Raw genomic sequence first — 22,942 nt, forward strand, 5'->3', positions numbered from 1 at the left:
AGATGGGTGCAAATAAGAAACTAAGACACGTGGTCAGTTGCTGAAGAAATTCCGGTGAAAACATGCAGGGTCTAGCAAAAGGTCTGTAGCTGTGAGGGAAGGTGGATGGCCCCATATGAAAGGTAGACTTTTGAGAAGGGCAGATAGGGTTCTTGATTGTGCACAGTGTCTAAATCCCCATGTTTGGTACTGTGATGGTGTGGGGGTGGTGCGGATTAGCCCAAATGAGGGAAAATCAAAGCAAAAAAGGGGCACCTGCTCAGAGCATGTTTTGTGCACCAGCACCAGTATTTATAGATTACATGTAATTTAGGGTCATAATTTATTAACTACACTAATATGAAATACAAGTATTGACATAAAATGGAAATATGATTTTTCATTAGTCTGTCATAATCTGACTTTGGTGTATACCCCCTATCCACATGTTTCAAAACCAAAGAAACTGTCCCCTGCTACCTATACTCTGAACTGAATTAATTTAATGTGCGCATCAATTCAATTATTCCTCTGATCAATTTATGAATTATTGCACATAGCCCGGTATAAATGAGTTGATGATCTCTTTAAATTCAATTGAAGTTATCTTTAATTTTGTTCAACAATTTTGTATAAGGAATTATTGCACGCATTAATTCTTTTAAAGAGAGGAACACTTCTGTGGACACTGAATTGATGGTTTCTCCGATTAAATATTTGCTACCTCTATAAGAATTATTGTGCACATCAATTGAATTAGTAATTATTGCTCTCTTCAGTTTCATTGTATTGCGCAACAATTCATTTGATAAGCACAAATCTTCTGTTGAAATCACAGGCAATTGCATCGCTTGGGGTCGAATTTACTATATGAAGAGTAAAGGTATAGAACCCCAAGGTCAAAATTGATTATAGGGTTTTGACATAGTCATACCATAAGACATGGGTGTATCACCATGAGACTATGTGTCATGTACATTCTTGACCTTTGATCTCAAGGTCAAAATTATAGGTTTATACAATGGATTTGTGTTTGGACTACTACTTTTCTAGTTCAAGGTCATATAGAGGTCATGAAGGTACCCAACACATCGTCTCATGGTGATACACTCATGTGTCAAATATGGTATGCCTATGTCAAAGAACAAAGAAGTCATGGCCCGGACACAAATCCACCGTAAAAACTTTTAATTTTGACCTTGAGGTCAAGGTCATATGGAGGTCATGAAGGTACATGGCACATCGTCTCATGGTGATACACTCATGTGTCAAATATGGTATGCCTATGTCAAAGAACAAAGAAGTTATGGCCCGGACACGAATCCATTGTAAAAAACCTTTAAATTTTGACCTTAAGGTCAAGGTCATATAGAGGTCATGAAGGTACTCAACACATCATCTTATGGTGATCCACCTGTGTGCCAAAATATGGTATACCTAAGTGAAAGTACCCCCCCTGAACTTTGTTGGGGGGTGGGTGGTGGTATAATAAACTGGGTATGTTTTTAAGATCTTCCTCTCAAGAACCATGACTATGGACTTAATCCTTATGACTGGACTTACCCTATGCATTTACATTTTCACTTGCATGAAGTCTACTGTTGTGCACAGAGCCGTTCTCTACAACCGTAATAGGAATACAAAGACCAGGATTGTACATGTATACACCAACCAACCACGTATCATTCAGTTATACGAAATTTCAGCAAGCAAATGTGGTAAAAATTACAAAATTAAATTCTCATGGCAACGTGCACTTATCTGCAGAACTACAGCTCTCTGAAAAAAATTTCTTTTCCGTCACAATATTTTTTCAGAGCTTCAGTTCTACAGCTCCGTGCACTTTATACTGTGCTTGTGTGTATTTCATGTGGGTCACAGGTCTCATTGATTTAAAATTACAATGCATGAAAACTGTCTTTCGTTTATGATTTCAATCTAATTTATGACTTAAAGATCCTTAAATTTTTCATTCAAAATATATAGAATCTGAGATATCATTCCTTTTCAACGTTATTTCTGAATTCTGACAAGATCGAAGATTGATTAATACTGGTTTTGTAATCGTTAATTTTCCATCCCATGCTCTACGCTAGATGAGACTGACCTTCAGGTTTGTCAAAACCTATTCATTGTACATACATGTAAAAACTTCATTTTCAAAAATTTTAGCTTCACGGTTTATTTTTCCTCGCTTTCTCTATACATGATTCAATACAATTAAGTTTATGTATAATCTATAAAAGAACCAGACAATGAAATAGACAATAAAAGGCAGAAATAAGGATAGCAATACAGAGAAGAAAACTGAAATATAGCGATCACATCTGTACATGGTATGTTTCACATGGACTGCGTTTCCACTCACACAGCGACGCTACTAAAAACAGCCAAGAAGTATTGCACAAACATTTCCAATCCAATGTTACTGTTTTCAGAATTTAAAAAAACCACACATTAGAAAATTCATTTTCCATTTCCTGAGCTACTTGTCTTTCAATCATTGTTGCTAGATCGCAGTGGCAGCCTGGTCTTGTTTCGTGGAGTAATGTTGGAGCTGTTTATTTTCACTTTTCTAGGCTTCTTCATCATATTTTCTTTGGTTTCTGATGTCTGCAAAATATTGATTACCAATTATATAGTACAGGATGGGAACATATCCCCCCCCCCCCCCCCCCCCCCCCTTTCAAATTGCATATTTACAAAACAGTACTTTATATGAAAAACCTTTATAAAATAATTTGAATTTATAACGAATGCTTACTCTTTTCCATATCATATCTCATATGAATCTCAGACTCAAATATCAGTCATTATGTTAACATGGTACATGATATCCAAAAGAGATTTAGTTTAAAACATACATTTATATTTCTATGCAACATTTCGCCCGTGTTATTTTTGCCTTTCTACACTTGCGCCCCATTTTAAAGTCCCCAGACAAAGTTGTATTAAATGAGAGATATGAGAGAAAACAGTTTCGCCCACTCTTAAATTCACCCAGTGTCAACGAGGGCGAAAAGGACGAAAATAAAACAGGGGAATGTACATGATCAAATAAAGACTGAGTAACCAAGTACCTTATCAGAAAATCTGGTTAGTAACCGGCAGCTTAATTAGATCACCCTACACCAACGGAAGCAATGTGAATCAAAATAGAACAGAACCAGTATTAAACCCTACACATATCTAGTGAGTGACAGATGAGTTCCCTGACTAGGTATTTAGTAACAGTACTAAACCCTACACATATCTAGTGAGTGACAGATGAGTTTCCTGACTAGGTATTTAGTAACAGTACTAAACCCTACACATATCTAGTGAGTGACAGATGAGTTTCCTGACTAGGTATTTAGTAACAGTACTAAACCCTACACATATCTAGTGAGTGACAGATGAGTTTCCTGACTAGGTATTTAGTAACAATATTAACCCTACACATATCTAGTGAGTGACAGATGAGTTCCCTGACTAGGTATTTAGTAACAATATTAACCCTACACATATCTAGTGAGTGACAGATGAGTTTCCTGACTAGGTATTTAGTAACAGTACTAAACCCTACACATATCTAGTGAGTGACAGATGAGTTCCCTGACTAGGTATTTAGTAACAATATTAAACCCTACACATATCTAGTGAGTGACAGATGAGTTCCCTGACTAGGTATTTAGTAACAGTATTAAACCCTACACATATCTAGTGAGTGACAGATGAGTTCCCTGACTAGGTATTTAGTAACAGTATTAACCCTACACATATCTAGTGAGTGACAGATGAGTTCCCTGACTAGGTATTTAGTAACAGTACTAAACCCTATACATATCTAGAGAGTGACAGATGAGTTCCCTGACTAGGTATTTAGTAACAATATTAACCCTACACATATCTAGTGAGTGACAGATGAGTTCCCTGACTAGGTATTTAGTAACAGTATTAACCCCTACACATATCTAGTGGGTGACAGACCTTGCTGGAATAGCTGTACACAGACATCCCTGATGTTGTGGAGGAACACGACATATCACTACCAGCCTCACTAACATCGTCCGGTATATCCTTGTTTGATGCTTGGCTTGAGCTTTCCATCTGGAACACAAAATTAAATGATTCATCTGTACTGCATCAGAGATCTCACTGAATCTGGTCTAGTTATCAGCCATCAAGAAAGAAAACCAAACATTCTGAGGCCCCACATGATACAACTATAAGGGCTATTTATCAAATAGCAACACTTAGTGTAATGATTAATCATTCATCTTGATACATTTGGTGTGCTTGAAGACAACTGTAGCATGAGCACATATTTGCAGAATTACTTATTTAAAAAAAAGTCCCAAAACTTTGGTCAACACTAAAGACATTTTTAATAATTTGTGAAGAAAGACAGTTTGAGTAGTCAAAGCAGAGTTCCCCAAAACTGCTGGTTTTGTCAACAAAAATGCTGACAGTCTCAGAGAACCACTGTCTTGTTGGTCCAAATGTCTGATATCTAAAAACTTGCACAAAATTTTTCCCAATTCACATCAAATTGGCTTGAATTAGGTGTTTGAAATCCGAATCCTTGTAACATTTTCTTTACATCTTGAAGTTTTGTTTGCATTTTAATCTAAAGCATTTATACAATAAAGATCAGTAACTAATAACTAAAATTCCATACTGGTGCAAGACTTGGGATAAAACAGGGAAATACAAATAAGAGTCATTACAATAAAGTATGTCTATGAACCTGAAATAATTCAAAACAAATTATTACATGTGTATATATATATATATATCACTGTTGACAGTAATATTCACACACCAGTTCAACAAAAATTTCCTCAATCAGACATAACCTTGAGAACTGTCCACATGTCTGACAGCCAAAAAAGTTCCTTAGGAAGTCTGTCAAAATGTCAGATTTACGAGAGGAGCCTCCTAGAATAATCTTTATCAAGGACACTGGTGTAAACAGAAATAGTATCACACATTTGCTTTCAACTTCAGCCAGGTCACTAACCAGGAAATGGCAGTGTGCGAAATTAACCATGGACCGATAGACAAGGTCTATAGAAAATTGAGTTGGTCTATAACGATCAAAATAGCTATAGACCGACTTGTCTATAGGAATTCTGAGTAAAAAACTGGTTCCCCGCCACTTATTAAACATATGAGAAGTTGGACCAGTTTATATGTAGTATGCTCATTGCTGATGTTTCTGTTCACCCCTTAGCTGTAATAAAATGTTCCACAGTGTAATTACAAATCACTCGAATCAGATTATTCCATTTTCAACGGGGGGTGGGGGTGTCAATTTGATATTTACTTCAATGTACATTTTCGTGCAAATTCGGAATGTCCTTTTTGAACGGTTTTAAAAATATGTGGAAGGTGCACGCACTTGAATCAAACAGAAAGCAGTCAGTACAACAAGTTCCAGCAAGGCTAAAGTCGCAGAAAATCATGAGAAAATGAAACAGTAAATGTGAGTTAGATGAAGAATCAGGCAGTGAAACTGAGCTGAAACAAAATGACAAAGAAAACGAAATTCTAATTGAAAAGCTTGACGTGCATGAAATTGAAAAAGAATAATATTATAATTAAACTATGAACAAATTACCAAACCGAATTTGTGTCTATTATCTATTTTTAAATAACAATGAATATTGCATGATAAATTTCGGTCTATAGGAATTTGTTGTGGTCTATAGGAAATAAAATAACTATGGACCGAAAGTCTATAGGACTTTAAAGTTAGTTTCGCACACTGAAATGGTAGGTCAGATTTATGAATGGTTGTCATATTTGTATGTATCTAATGAGTCATCATTCACATAAGTTTAATACAAGGTTAATATTTTCATTTAAAAAACTGCTGTCTATCGATGCCATCATTATGGATATCTAAATGGCTCAACAGGGATATTCATCCCAGTAAGCCAAAAATCAGCAATACTGAAATTCCCAATCAAGTCATACCTGGTTAATTTCACCCTCAGTTTCCTCCTCCTGGGCAGCCAGTTCTAGACTTCTCATAAGGTTGGCTTTGATTGGTGGAGGCTGAAAGCCATACTCCTCCAGAAGCTCCTCATGGCGACTGGTCCTCGTCAGATTCTGGGGGTATGTCACATCCCTCCTCTGCGGGGTGCTCCCTAAAGGAAATTTGAACAGCAAATCATAAAGAGGGAACCATCAAAATTTTCTGAATCTTTTAAGGATGATCTTTTACATCATACATGTACACGAAGAAATACTTGTATCCAATACTTCAAGCAATAAGAGGGCTTACATTGTACCTATTTGCATTGATTCATCCATAAAAACTGTTCAAAAGTTATGGCCATATTTACTGATAATATAATTTTTCCAATATTTTGGTTAAATGCTGCAAAATTCCTAATCCAAATGGCCCAGGTCCCATCCCCCCCAAATGTTGAAAATATTTGGGCTTACCTGTTGGTATGTCTTTTTTCATCTTCTCTTGTAAGAAAGCATTTATATCCTCCACTCGATTTCCTAGATCTGTTTGCAGCTGATTGGACCACTGTAGCATGTGATCATTACTCTGACTACTCTGATTGGATAGATCAGCTGACGAAGATTCTACTAATTTTCTCATGACACCTTTAGTAATTGATATCTTGTCTAAGCTGCAGTCACAGTCTGTTTTCAGATCCTGAAAAGAGTTTATATTTATGACAACTGTAAATTTTTAAGTAAGTGAATGAATTTTTTATATACAAGTGGCAAAAGAGAATAATTTTGCGAGATATTACTATTAAAAAATAAAATACACTATGCATTTTTTTTTTTAATTGGATAAAACTCTTTAGATTTATGTCACAATCTGTTCCTATATACCTCCACCATTTGTTGGTGAGATTCTTTCGCCGACGTAACCACTGTTTTCTCTGTTTCTACACATTCACCAAGCCTCTCTACATAGCTTCTCAACACCTGTGTACAAAATCATTACAAATACATAACTACTAGTCCCAATAATGTGCACATAAATCAAATTGTAACAATCTCATCTACGTTGGGTATTACGATACAGTAGAAGTAACAATTTGAATAATTCTGCAGACTTTTTGTAATCTTACTGTAGTTGAAAAAGCCATATTTTCCTATAGTTTAAAAAAAGTTGCAATATTTGTCCACTTTTAAAACTAGATAAGTTTTCTTATAATCATGGTTACCCTGTTGCCCTGCTCCATATTTTCATTAACTTTGTCAGAAATCTGTTGACTAGTATCCTTGCAGATGTCTAATTCACTGGAGACCTAAGATAATAAAAACATAAATCAGTAACTATTACTGTAATGGGGGAAAACAAATTCAGAACACTACGTTCATTTTCATTGTATTCGCCATAAGATTAGTGCAGAATAGTCTTAAGACCGATATCATTTTCACATTCTATTTAATTGCACAACTACGTACCTTTGAGATTTCCTCTCCGTGAGAAAGAAACGTCTCCTGAAAATTCTTTACAATGGACTTCCCACTCTCATGACAATGATTGTCCAGAGTGTCAATTTCCATGCTGATTTCGCCCGAGAACTTGTCCAGTCGACTGTGAGTGTCTTTCGTCGTTGTCTGAGACTGACTCAAAAGCTTTCGCTTCTTGATCAGAATTTTTTCCAATTCCTCATCCAGCTCGTTCATCTCGCTCTGAGACTGCTCCAGAGAGCCCAGTTTCTGGTTTGTCTCGTTAGAGAACTCTCCTACCATGCTTTTCACTTTAGACAGGTGTTCTGAGATGGAGTTGGTCCAACACTGTGTTGTCTGTTCAAACTCTTTTTTCTGCAAGCAAAGTCATTTACTATGTATACCTCTTTAGATTAAGTACACTGAAAATCTAATGATTTCTATCATATTTTCACCACATGCTCAAAAACACTACACTTCATCCATAACAATATGTAATATACAGCTGCCTTGATATGATATGTATCATGATATTTACTGTTGTAAAACATGATATCTCTTCATTTCAATAGAATTCTTTAAGCTGAAGTTTATTCACCGAACACAAAACAAACTTCATTTCTGCTGTCTCCGAAAGATTAACAAATTTCATCATCTTTCCAAACATTACATAACCATATTAAATGCATCCTGGTAAACTAGAATTAAAAACCAAAACTAAAAATCATTGTGATGGCAAGCATCACAAAATGGCCCAACATTGTGGCATTATTGGCAAAGTTCAAGGTCCATAGCTCTTTCAAAAAAGCTCTAACTCAATTTGTATCCCATTGATATGCATGTAAGGTCAGGTATAAATTTTCAATTCAGTAGCTGCAGGGATAGCAAAAAAAGTCTAGAAAACTGTTGATGCATGGACGGATGCACATACAGACTGATCACTTTTGGGCTCCCACCTATAGACGAGTCCTAATAAGTGTGACTAATGATTTCGTATCGATATCAAGATTCAGAGAATTTGGTACTCTTTGATGCATGCATGATATTGGGTTAAGAAAAACTGACCCATTAACAAATATTGAAAACCATTTTAACTTAAAAGTCACAAATCATTTTGCAACAATAAACACACCTGCTCCTGGAATCTCTCTAACTCCTGCTGCAAGACCCGGGTAGACATCTCCAGTCTTTCTTGTGAACTTTTAATCAAAGTTAAAAAAGTTTCCTGATAGAACTGCTGGTTCCTACACTCCTCTGATGTCTGTGGGGGGAAAAAATTCACTTTAAGGTGGCTCATTACACCCAGAAATAGTTTCTCAAATCAGTACAAATTGGTTTAATCATAAAAGATATGATGATATATAATAAGTATATATGGCTGCCAAAAAGGCAGAAAATATGCAAAATTGAATAAAAACATGATTTTCACATAAATTATTTCAACATATATGAACAAAAGACTCTGGGGGATTTGAACTCGAGATCTGCGGTTCACCAGCCCAGTACTTTAACCACTGAGCTACAATGTTAGACAAACAAATCGATTGATGCAAATACTTTCAACAAACATTTAATTTGCCATCTTGTGACATAGTGTCATAAAGAGTAGAAGCTTTAGTGTAGTGAGCTACCTTTTAATATTTAAACTTGCTTCAAAGTTAAGGATTTTAAAGATTATACAAAGTTTAATTTGAATATATGTCTTACTGTACAGGATACATAAATACATACAAAAGGATGAGAAACAAGTTCTATATACAATGTTAATAAATATGTTGTACAATAATTTGTAAAAATGAGGATAAATTTTTTCCCCCACAATGAATGTATATTTAAATATCACTTTTTATGGCTGTAACTGCTCAGGCTTGTATTGTATATTGACACTAATGATGGGCAATAGGTTTCAAATTATGATCGATAATCGTTTCGTAATCGGGAGTAGAAAATCAATCGATTTTAAATTATCGTGTTTCTATATCTAAAATATATATTTTTCATTCAATATTATTTGAAACTTCTGCACCACCATGTTTGTTACTTTCTCTATATGAATACTAAACTGGTACCCTGTTGACCTTGCTTCTCGTGTACAACAGGTAAGTGTCAATTTTTGACAGCCAGGATTTTGGCTGTATCGTTATCTCCACGTATAACAAGAGTTCCTTTCAAAACAACAACGACGCTAACTTTGACGTCACAGTCGACTACACTACGTTACGAATATACAGTGAAGTATGAATCGCGAGCTTTGAAAAGGCTACAACATAGCCATAGTACGTAAGTTCTCGAAATTAAGTAACGTAGTGGAGTAGACCTTGATGTCGTAACTAGACTACGACTCTACCATTCGGAATCTCTCTGGTGGGACATAAAAATCATTTTCCAACATCAACATAGAGCAGAAGAGATGGTCATCAATTGGTGAACTTTGATTTGAAGGGCAAGGCTAATCAGGAACAAGGTCAACATCAATGTGCAATAATTCTGTTTAGAGAATAAACTAATTAAAAATATCAGACAAATATATTCACCTGTGTATTTTGGGAATCTGCACGAGTTTTTTCCATCCAGACCAACCTGCATTCTGTCTGTGTGTCAGTGTGTTGGTGCAAAGAGGTTAAGTGTTCATTCAGTCTGCCATTGAAACTAGTGACCAAATCACCGAGTGTGTTTGTTTCAGTTCTCCCCTTCTCCAACATGTCAGCTAAAAGTACAACAGATCAGTGAAGAGAAAATTTTATATAAATAGTCAGTGTACACAGAAAAAGATTGATCCTGACAGATATATATACACACACACGTAGTGTACATAGATACACACATGTTGTACGGTGTACAGATATACCTGTTGTACGGTGTATAGATATATATACATGTTGTACAATGTACAGAGATATATACATGTTGTATGGTGTACAGAGATATATACATGTTGTACGGTGTACAGATATACCTGTTGTACGGTGTATAGATATATATACATGTTGTACAATGTACAGAGATATATACATGTTGTATGGTGTACAGAGATATATACATGTTGTACGGTGTACAGAGATGTATACATGTTGTACGGTGTACAGATATATACATGTTGTACAATGTACAGAGATATATACATGCTGTACAATGTACAGAGATATATACATGTTGTACAATGTGCAGAGATATATACATGCTGTACAATGTATACATAAAAGTGTTGTGAATGATTGATAGCTTGTAGTTTTTTTTTTGTCCCACTATTTGATCAACTACAAAAAATTTGAGAAAAGTATATCATAACTTATAAAGGGATAATGCCCGGGATTTCGAAGACAATGATTTAATTTCAGGCTATTTTACTAAAAATACAACAATGATATGGGTATGTGGCATGCACTTACTGTATAAATATCAAATCACCACTAAATCCCTCTCAGATTTGAAATAGGGATTTACAGTTGACCTAAAGTCTGCTGGTACTTTAGTTATTGGATGATTTAAAGCCAGACTTCATGGAAATATGTACTAAACAAAATATACATACATGTATGTATGTATATATCGACAGTAATTGATACTGTTCTGCCTGACCTGAGTCCTCAATATTAAATGTTCTACCTTACCTATCATCTTAGTGCGGTCCGAGTGGTAGCCTTTCTGTGACTGTACAAAGGCATCCAGCTTTCTCTCTATAGTGTTGATCTCTTTGTTGAAGGCCCCCTGAAAGTCCGTCTGACATTGCTCATTGTGTCTCTCCACTGATCGCTTTCTGTCTAGTTTGTCGTGCAGTCCGTGTACATCTGATATTGTAGACTGGACAGTGGACATTAACTGGAAGGAAGTGAAAATTTCAATATTCATAACACTTTTACCTGAAAATCTTCTTGACATCAGTTTGTTATTACTTTATAATTTCAATGCTATATTATATATATTACAGTTGTTTTGATTGGACAAAACTAAAGCTAAATGAAAATACACATCAATATATCCAAAAACGCTATGTATACATACGCGCCTGAAAACAAATAACACAGTGCGGGGAAACTATTCCATTTGTTGAAATTGATAATGCATGGAAAGAATTGGAATCATAAGAATCAAACGTCCTTTTTGAAGAATTCATTGTAGTGTAAACTCCTGACGTTTTACTCACAAACTTTACATAAAAGTGCTTAGCACTTTTATTTAGTTTGTGAGTAAAATATCCAGAGTTTACACATCGATAAATTCTTCAAAAACAATGTTTGATCCTATACTCTTTTACAATATGAATTTTCAATAAGCTGATCCTTGGAAAGTGTTATTGTAAGCAGTTAGTATATTCCATCAATAAATCTCAAAGGACTTTTTCAAAGTAAATAATGCACTCTGCAAGTACCAGCTTTCCCTTACAGACACTACCCAATAATCTTACTGAAAACATCAGTATCTAAAATTACACCTCGGTGTAAACAATTACCACCTTTCACCATCCAGCCACCTCCTTAAATCATACATGTATCAATATATATTAGTGTTTTACAAGGGATTACCTCAGTTGCCTCCCCATAAAGACAGTTCTCAGCATTGACATGATGTGACACCAGGTAGCGCTGTTCCTCCCGTTCCTTCACTGTCGATTCTAGGACCTGTGCGGTCTCCTCCAGAGCACCTGTTGTACGTACCAGGTGGTTTGTTGTCTTTGTCAATTTCTTGTTTGTCTCGTCAAGCTCTTTTTGTGTAGTCTCAAACAATTCATTGACCTGGAAGAATGCAATAATTCACTTTTAAGTGGTGTGGTCAAATTAATTGAAATTTTTTATAATTGATTAATTGGCAGCATTGGTTTACTTTAACCAACTGGACTGGCTAATAATCAAATCAGTATCAACCATTATTAATAATATCATTATTACTGTTTTAATAAGGATTAAATCTTATATGCACGCATTCAGATGTATTATCATTTCCAGTGTGTAACTGTTGATTGTAAAAGGAAAACACACATTTCAACATGAATACGATTTACTTGATCTAAAATTGAAAGAAATTATTGACAAAATGAGAACATTAGACTCCATCCATCTTGTTACATAAAGTTAGAGGAAACATCAAGAGTCTTCAAAACAATGAGTTTCTGAACAACTGATTTCATTTTGCTGCCAGAATGATTACATACAATTGCTGACTTTCACTTTTACTGCACACATGTATGGCTTTCTGTTTCACCATTCACACATATATATACAATGAACATAAACCCAGTCAGATAAAATCATATGCCATAATAAATGCAATTTCCATCTAAATTCATGTTATTTACCAGCAGTTCAAATTCTTCATTTTGATAATATCTTAAAATATTTTGTGAAATTTCTTATGTAATTATCCTGAACAAACCCTGCTTACCATATTAACACAAACATTTAGCATGTTAAAATGGCTGATGATAACTTCTGAGAGGTTATGTGACAGTAACAAAAAGCCTCTTTATAAAATAATCAATGAAAAATATACAGTGCTCCAAGATAATTGCAGTATTAGGCCGATTATTATCCATTATTAAATCAACCTTCGGAAATTGATGACTTTTTGATTGATGATCGAGCTTAAATCGATCATTGTGTTAGCACTACTTTCAAGAGACTTTCACTTAATAAAGTTAATTGACTAACCACTGAGAAGGGGACATGACACAAAAGCTGAATAGACGAAGCATGAAACTTGAAATATCTAAATCTGCCAAGACAGACACAGAAAGACAAACCCTCAAAGGAGAGACACTGAAAACTGGAACTATTATCTTTTAAATAACTTTCAAGACCTCATTATCCAATTAACCACTATACGGTTTTTTTTACTGGCATTATTACAGGGTAGTTAGAAATAATGGTCGAACTTTGCCTTTTTTGTTGTTGTTTTCTTACCTTGTCTCTTTCCTTCGTGAGACCTTCTAACTGTTCTTCCATGTCGTGAATAACATCCTCCTGCTGTCTGATCTTAGTCTGCATAGCACTGTCAAATAAACATCATAGTTAGTCCTACTGTCAAATAACCATCATGGCTAGTCCTACTGTCAAATAAACATCATAGTTAGTCCTACTGTCAAATAAACATCATAGTTAGTCCTACTGTCAAATAACCATCATGGCTAGTCCTACTGTCAAATAAACATCATAGTTAGTCCTACTGTCAAATAAACATCATAGCTAGTCCTACTGTCAAATAAACACCATAGCTAGTCCTACTGTCAAATAAACATCATAGTTAGTCCTACTGTCAAATAAACATCATAGTTAGTCCTACTGTCAAATAAACATCATAGTTAGTCCTACTGTCAAATAAACATCATAGTTAGTCCTACTGTCAAATAAACATCATAGTTAGTCCTACTGTCAAATAACCATCATAGTTAGTCCTACTGTCAAATAAACATCATAGTTAGTCCTACTGTCAAATAAACATCATAGTTAGTCCTACTGTCAAATAAACACCATAGCTAGTCCTACTGTCAAATAAACACCATAGCTAGTACTACATTTGTGATAACTTAGCCTGCATGGCACTGTCAAATAACCATCACAGCTAGTCCTACATTTGTGATAACTTAGCCTGCATGGCACTGTCAAATAAACATAGCTAGTCCCATCTTCACAAGTCAAGGGTTATTGATTCGTTACCTCGCACTAACACTTGACATCAGTGACTATCAAAAAGTCAGGCTCGTTCTGATTGTGTCCACAAAAGAGTGGGAACCAATGAGAATGCGGTTCTATTTACAACAACGTGAAGGGAGCGATTCAAATAAAAACACATGTCATGGCTATTTCAATCGTTTAAGTAATAGTGTCTTAAAAATAAGGTTTCCAAATTTGATCTACTATCAATAAACATAATTAGTGGTGTAAATATTACAATTGCGCGTTTATCAATACAGCAGTATGAGATCACGTCATTTGTATCCATGTACACCATAACAAGATGCAGTGATTTCATTGGATGTTTTATCTATAGTGGATTTTGTAATGGTCTGATGAATCCAACTTTTATATAGCGACTGATGTCAAGGGTTAGTGCGAGGTAACGAATCAATAACCCTTGACTTGTAAAGATGAGCTAGTCCTAAATTTGTGATAACTTAGCCTGCATGGCACTGTCAAATAAACATCATAGCTAGTCCTACATTTGTGAAAACTTAGCCTGCATGGCACTGTCAAAATAAACACCATAGCTAGTCCTACATTTGTGATAACTTAGCCTGCATGGCACTGTCAAATAAACATCATAGCTAGTCCTATATTTGTGAAAATTTAGCCTGCATGGCACTGTCAAATAAACACCATAGCTAGTCCTACATTTGTGAAAACTTAGCCTGCATGGCACTGTCAAATAAACACCATAGCTTGTCCTACATTTGTGATAACTTAGCCTGCATGGCACTGTCAAATAAACATAGATAGTCCTACATTTGTGAAAATTTAGCCTGCATGGCACTGTCAAATAAACATCATAGCTAGTCCTACATTTGTGATAACAAAATGCTACTCAAACCAATATTTGACAATTCAATATGATTTTTTGTAAAGGTTGGAAATACTGTATATTTTTTATTTTACGCGAGTACTTTGTATCGCAAAATGATTCGTACATGTCAAATTGCGAGAACATAAATCCACGAGTACTCTGCTAATCTACAGTCTTTACATGTATGTTAGCACGAAAATAAATTCCTCACGTAAAATTAGAAGTTTACTGTATCTGAGGACCAACACCTTCACATCCACTTATATATATCAAAGAAACATCCAGGGCTTGAAGCTGACTGTTTATGTCACCAGTCCAGCCGGACTGATGGGGTATAATTTCAACCAGTCCGCAGAAATTTTTTACCATGCCAACACAGTTTTCCAGAAATAATTAAACATATTTCATTAATGTTATAAAAATGAAATTTAACTCAATATGCCTCAGACAATATTGTAACACTTAAATGTGAGATTTATATTTACGAATCAGATTCATCTGATAATGAAGATAAATGTGTCACAGGATATATATATATAGATTTACATGTAATTTTCCTCCGCTAAATAGATGCCATTTTTCTCTCTCGCGGCCTGAAGATCTCGCCTCAGTCTCTCTATTTCTTCATTGTAGGTCTGCAGTATAAATAGTAAAATAAATCATTTCTGAAATTCAAATATGTACTTGTAAATAGTAAATTAAATCATTTCTGAAATTCAAATCTGTACTTGTAAATAGTAAATTAAATCATTTCTGAAATTCAAATCTGTACTTGTAAATAGTAAATTAAATCAAATCTGTACTTGTAGGACAAGGCTGAAAGGGACTGATTGACATTTAACATGTCTCACTTTTTTCAAAATCTCCATTACGCAATGCATTGAGCTCTTTGATATGTTCCTAGCGGTCTTATAAACACTAACTTACCATCAGTAGCACCTTCTTAGTCATCTTCTTACCCTCAGTAGTCAGTTTCTGGTGAACTACACACTAACTTACCCTCATTAGTCAGTTTCTGGTGAACTACACACTAACTTACCCTCAGTAGTCAGTTTCTGGTGAACTACACACTAACTTACCCTCAGTAGTCAGTTTCTGGTGAACTACACACTAACTTACCCTCAGTAGCGCCTTCTTAGTCAGTTTCTGGTTCACCTCTGGTTGATTTTGGATGTTCTTTGCCCGGAAAGCATAATCCAGGGTACTTAGTGTCTCCTACAAAAACAAACCATTCATGTGATACTCGGAAGGACAGATAAATTGTCTCTTTTCCTTCATATGAAACTTGGTAGAACAGATAAATTGTTTTTTTCCCCCTTCATGTGAAACTCGGTAGAACAGATAAAATGTTTCTTTTCCCAAAGCAGAACCTTATATCTTTAAGCTTGGCTGCTAAATCTTAAAACTTAGGGACCCAGGGAGGCTACTATTACTAAAATTGTGAAGCAAAACTAAACTTGTATGATGTGCTATAAACAACACCCAAATTCTGGAATCTTAAGCCCCATCCCAATTCTTCAAATTTTACTATAAATACTTTCAGCTTTATCATTATATTACAATCAAACTGACCTTTTTGCTTTTAGATCTGATTTTAGAGTCAGGAATCACTAGACAACACGTGGAGATAAGCAAAAAAATTGGTGGGTTTTAATGGACAATTTCACCCAGTACTGACCTTACCAGCTTTTTTTAATTTCACGAATTCAGAACAAATTTGTCCTTAGTATACTATACCTCAAGATTGCAGGAAGCAGGAGATATGGTGGCAATGATCGAGGTCTTTGTTCTTCCTCCAAGCGAGTCTTGTAATAGACGAGTCAGCTTACTCTCTCTGAAATTAAACAAGCGAGTCTTGTAACAGACGATTCAGCTTACTCTCTCTGAAATTAAGTGTTTATGACACCTTTAATCAGTGACGACAAAAAAACAAACAAAAAAACCCCCAACATTTGTATTATTATGATAGTTGCATTTACATGTATATATTGCAAAGTTATTGCTCAAAAAACTAAAAATCTACAGAAATTTTAAATGGGAAGTTGAAGGTTGATCTATTTTATATTGTTTAACATCCCGCAAATGACCTGAGAATTTTTCACTCATATGGAGATGTCATCATTGCCGGTGAAGGGCTGCAAAATTTAGACTATGCTCGGAGCTTACGGCCTTTGAGCAGGGAGGGAACTTTACCCCTGTTGAATACAGTAATATGGTATATTCCCTTCAAACACATATAATACCTTTCCTTTAATCAGTAATACCTGTATGGGATGTGAGGTGCATGTTCCACAAGGGATGTAATAACACGCCCCAGAGTCAACAGACTCTGGTTAATGTTCCCGGCTTCTCGGGCTCGCTTGTCCACTGCACCGGAACGACCAATGTTTTCACTTCCAGCCAAATCCACCTAAAACAGACAAGGAATGCATGATGATTGCAAGTTATGTGTCAGTACTGCTGAACGTTGTATAGGTGTGTAAGTGTACCAAAACAAGGGTACAATCAGTATCCAAGAACAAGCAGAAACAGCTTTCTACCAGACAGACTTCTACCTGCTATAGACAGCTTTCTATCAGCAATAGACAAACTTCTACCAGCTACAGACACGGATTTTTCAGGGTCTGTAGGGGGACGAAATAAGGCCCCATTCCCAATGCTAAAATGCAGGTATTTCGTTTCCCAATTTTTGCTTTTAAATTCCCAAACAAAGCAGAGAAGCCTTTTTGTTCAAAAATCTTCCTCACGGGCCGATATATTCCAATTTGTGCTTCAAAAATCTTCCCCACGGACTGATATATTACAATTTGTGCTTTAAGTTTCTTAAGTAAACCTTAATTTTTTGGCCTCTGATTATTTGAATGATGTCAGCTTTGACCAATTTGCAAATCAGAAGGAGTCCAATCATACGTTATGTTCTATTTTGATTTTCTCACTACTTCTTTATATGGAATATTTTTCCCAATTCCAAGCAAATGTCACTATTTTTCCCAATATTGGGAAGACCCTGACCCTTGAAATCAAGACCTTAAAAAAACTCAAAGACAGACTCCTACCAGCTACAGAGAGACTTCTACTGTTTTACTGTGAAATATTACACAAAGAAACTGTTCTTTTTCAGAGCTGAGATTTCAGACAAAACATCCGGGATAAAATGAACAGACACGACATTGACTATAGCTACAAACCAGATAGAGTTTTCCTGTTTTTAGGAGTTCTTCCCCATCGATTGTGTTCTCCTTGATGTGAATGGTGACAGAAAAGACTGTGTGAGATCGACTGCAAGAACAAAAAAATCAACTCAAATGTGTACTACATCACAAAAAATCAACTAAAATCACAAAAATAGCCATTTAGTTCTAGTTTTTTTTATTGGGGAGGAGGTAATCCATTAACTTCAGTTTATGATTAAAGCCATAGGGTCTAAGACATTGGTAAAATTTTGCACGATCCAAAAAGGTGGCGAAATTAAAGATCATAACTAGAAAATCACAAAACGTTCTGCAGAATGTTTACAAACACATTGGATACGATAGTAATTACAAAATAATTCCTGTTCTCATTTGCCTAAACTGGTACCCTGTTGACTTCGCATCTCTTATGTTTGTGTGTAGCCACCAATTAGCGGGGTACCAGTTTAATGTATTGTCCTCCAGACAAAATTTTTATAAAGGGCTAAAACGTCAAAATGACTTCAATTTCAAAGCGCTGCAGCAATAGATAACTCATAATTAATACTACAAATTTGTTTTTTGGAGTTCTTCTTGCAAAATATTGTGATATCATTTTTAAGATAAAAGATAGACCCTATGCCTTTAAATTAACTGTGCAGACAAACTGATATAAATAATTACCTAGAGGTGGCATTCATTAATGTCGCTGCCGTCTGTCTTCGAGCTGATCCTCTCTCCAAGATTTCAAACACTTCTGACTTATTCCTGACAACAACCTCCTCCAATCCTTGTATAATGACTGATCCCTGTTATCACAATGCAGACTTAATTAATTTTCTCATTTACTGTTTCTATTTTTTTCCAGTTGAATTATGATATCTGCATCATTGTTTTGCCACAATTTAAGAAAGCTAATGGAAATCAGCGATTTCACTGTCTATACCTTTTTTGTACTGTCCTCGTAGATCTTGAGACGGAGGGCATCTTCTGAGCACCCTAGCAAATCAAAGAGTTCCTCATTGTACAGCTCCAGGAAGGACACCCTCACCGAAAATTCAATATCCTATAAAATATAATCATACATGTATGTGTTTCCGACACCTGATAAGTACATTGGTGCATAAAAAATAAAAAGTCAAAAAGAAACATGAGATGATGGTCATGTTTTCACTATTCAAGAATCTACAAAATTTCAATATCCAACAAAACATAATTGTACACACACATGTTCATCTAACATTGGTACAACATACATTTTAAAGCAGGACCAAAAAAAGAAATGAGATGGTAAAAATGAAACCTGCAGCAGTAATCGTGTTCTCGCAATATAAAAACCTGTCCCAGTAATCACGTTCTCACTATAAAAGTCTGCATCTTGAACACAACAAAATTTACAGGCAAGACTAGTACGAGTTGTCCTTTGTATGTACTGTACCACATTCACACCAAATTAGCATCCATTTTCCATCATTGACGACAAGCCTACCAGCGAATACGACAAGCATATTTTTCATGATCCTGTAAGTTCTATTGGTGATCATATAGTTCGTGGCAATAAATATGTAGCAGTTTAGTTTTTCCATTGAGGGGTCTAGACAACCCAAACCCATAAATGGTCAACAGGTACAATCCTGAATTTGGAGGTAAGTTACACTAAATTTCTCTAATGCAAACATTACTGAATAAATACATGTATATACATACACCTCTCCAGTTCATAAACACCTTTAACATTTCATTGCCATGTAACAGAGTAATTTACATTTTTTCCCAAACTTTTCAAAATCATACGAATATTTCTGCTGGTCACAAGAATTTAACATGATGGTTGGCTTCATTCGACACCAGTGTACATCATTTCACTGTACATTTTTACCTTAAGTTTTACTTCTAATTGTCTTGTCCAGTCAGACACAAAAGTTGTCTCCCTAAGCACATATGATTATTAGATAGATTTGATTGTATTTGTATAAGTCGTAAATTGAAATTATTACTATGAGACCATGCTAACCTGTGATTTTGACAGCTGCTCAAATATGTTAAACATGGCTCTTGGGATGATGCCAGCCATTGGGTCTTTTTCCCAAGACACATCTTGACCATCTGCCCTTCCCCCCTCCATTGTAAAAGTTTTGCCTGTGCCCGTCTGTCCATATCTAAAATAAAATAAATCAATGACATATTACAACTAAAAAGTGTTATATCTTTCCTTAAACAAAAAAAAAAAAGGCTTTAAATAACGTAAACGATAGAATTAAGACAAAAAATTGTGTATGGAAAATTTCCCAATCATTTCACATGCCAATGAAGAAATGTCTCCCTCTAAAATGACAAAGACTTACTCTGGGGAAACAATTATTATAAAACTTTGATACAAGGCTCAACTCAGTCACAGACTTACGCAAATATGGTACAGTTGTATCCCAACAGCACTTCATCAATGATTGGTGTGACAACTTTTTTGTACACGTCAAGCTGTTTCGCTGCTGGTGGAAACACATGGTCGAAAAAGAAGGTTTTTGTGTTAGGGTTAACTCCCAGTCTTTCCTTCACTGTCACTTCTCTCTTTTCACCATTACATTCCACGACAGAGTAAGAGGCTTGTTTTCTTTCAATTTCATTGATAGGCCTGGAAAATCATATTTTTCATAACTGAGATATTCACAAACACAGATCATGCAAGCACACATCTTGAGTCTGAGTGTGACTGTACCCTCCCTGAGATAAAGAAAAATACATATTTAAACAGCATCAGCTAATAAACACTCAAATGAAATTATCCAAAGGTGCTTGTGTAAGGAAATATTTATATGAACATATAATATAAACTTTTTTGAAATTTCCTTCTTTATAAGCTGTCTTGCTGTTATGCCCTCTAGGACCAATATTGGAATAAACTTATATATGTACCTTAAACATTGCTGTTATTATAAGATGTTCTATTTTCCCTTCCACAAATATGCCAGTGTTGTTTTTTAAAGAACAGATTGATACGTATTTTAATTACACAATTACCTGAGATGAGATCCCCTTCAGCCTCGTCAAATCGTGCTGAGATTATGGACATTTGTGACAGTAAGAAAAATTTGAGTGTCAAAGATAAGGCTAAATAAAGTAAATGAATCTGAACAAAATGTAGACTGAATGTCCTGTGTGGTCCAAAAAACTTTCGCATAGACCGATTTTTATTACTAATCCAAGATTCTTCTGACTTTTCCCCGCTTTTATATCCTGACATGTGCAGGGAAGTCAGAGTGGACTCCATATTGAAGAGTGGGAATTCAACAACACCAGCTATTGTCGCTGCTTTGCCTACCTTTTACAGCTTTATTTTCGCGGGTTTATTTTCCAAGGCATATATGGCAAGAAATTGGAGCACTTTCCCTGGGTCGCAATTTTGTAACCAGGTTACACTAGAAAACAGTGTTACAAGGTTAAATGCAGAGTTACAGGGGTTACGAGGTTTATACTAGAAAAGAGGGTTACAAGGTTAAATGCAGGGTTACAGACCCTTCTCTCATGTTGAAACAATGGTCTGTAACCCTGTATTTAAAGATAAGTGAGTGTTGAAAAAATGGTCTGTAACCCTCGTAACCCCTGTATTTAAAGATAAGTAAGTGTTGAAACAATGGTCTGTAACCCTCGTAACCCCTGTATTTAAAGATAAGTTGAATGTTGAAACAGTGGTCTGTAACCCTTGTAACCCTGTATTTAAAGATAAGTGAGTGTTGAAACCATGGTCTGTAACCCTCGTAACCATGCATTTAATGATAAGTGGGTGTTGAGAGAAGGTGGTCGATATTTACTAGATTTTCAGCACTATAAGACATATGTTTGATATGCTACATTGGATAAAAATATTGTCCCTATTGTAACCTGGTTACAAAATTGCCACCCAGGGAAACTGCACCAATTTCTTGCCATATCTATTCCAAGGTGCGAGGATTCAGTTATTCGAGGATTATTCTACAAGTTAATCATGACTGATATGATGCTATTGCCATGTAAAAAGCTGTAACACTGACAAATGAAGCATAACTTTGACTTATAACGCCACTGCAAATAAACACACAGAACAGTCTGACATGGCCTGGACGCCACTGCAAATAAACACACACACACAGAACAGTCTGCTTCCCCCTCTTTCGAAAACCATTACACCTGATCATGCAATTCATCAACTCTGTTTGGCATTCACATGTACCATAATATTTAGTGTACACAATGATGCCAATGTCGATGTGCAGTAGGCCTAATTTGAGTAAACATGCTTCTAAAATCTAAGGGCTCTTTTCATTGAATACGATGTATTTTGAATTCGAGCATCAATTAAAAAATAAGCTACTCACCTGCATCGAACAGACACTTGTATATTTTGATTCTTCTCTCTATCTGGTTTGCTCTTCATTTTCCTAACTCTTATTCTAATATTTGTTGCCCTCCCTTCTGTTTTGAAAATGCCTGGCTATTTTGAAGTCAACCAATGAAAATAAAGATATCAAATTGATTGTTATATTTAGAAAAATCTTTCTGATTGGTCAAAATGTATTACACAGCGCCATCTCTGATTTTGGTACAAGAACGATAACTCAACATAAATAAAATATGTAGGCATACGCTTAGTGTGAAGAGAATTGAGGAAGTAAATAAACAGTTATTTTTGGGGCCAAACATTTGGCCACAAGCACCTGATATAAAACAAGACTACTAAGAAATTTATTGAAATTAATACATTTATTACATGTATTTATTGAAATTGATACATTTATTGAAATTAATATACATGCATTTATTAAAATTTAGCGGATATCCTATATGTTTATTGTACTGTAGGAAAGGGAAAAAAAACAAGAAATAAAAACACTGTTAACTTTCACTGCATG

General features: G+C 35.3%; 1 protein-coding gene across 1 annotated transcript; it reads right to left on the reverse strand.

Annotated features, from left to right (window-relative positions):
* Positions 1-2,145: 2,145 nt before the first annotated feature.
* On the reverse strand, positions 2,146-22,590 carry LOC125654902 (kinesin-like protein KIF11-A). The gene is made up of 22 exons (XM_048885002.2): positions 22,409-22,590; positions 20,461-20,688; positions 20,071-20,215; positions 19,003-19,122; positions 18,741-18,865; positions 18,075-18,165; positions 17,151-17,296; positions 16,624-16,720; positions 16,006-16,101; positions 15,433-15,521; positions 13,290-13,377; positions 11,916-12,125; positions 11,004-11,211; positions 9,927-10,099; positions 8,525-8,653; positions 7,405-7,767; positions 7,161-7,244; positions 6,823-6,918; positions 6,415-6,637; positions 5,941-6,113; positions 3,949-4,068; positions 2,146-2,592 (listed from the first exon to the last, which is right to left on the reverse strand). Exons 1-22 carry the CDS (start codon positions 22,465-22,467, stop codon positions 2,476-2,478), a joined length of 3,180 nt encoding a protein of 1,059 aa, XP_048740959.2. The 5' UTR covers positions 22,468-22,590; the 3' UTR covers positions 2,146-2,475.
* Between the last annotated feature and the right edge of the window lie 352 nt (positions 22,591-22,942).

The sequence above is a fragment of the Ostrea edulis genome, chromosome 7, assembly GCF_947568905.1.
Source record: "Ostrea edulis chromosome 7, xbOstEdul1.1, whole genome shotgun sequence".
Taxonomy (NCBI): Eukaryota; Metazoa; Mollusca; class Bivalvia; order Ostreida; family Ostreidae; genus Ostrea; species Ostrea edulis.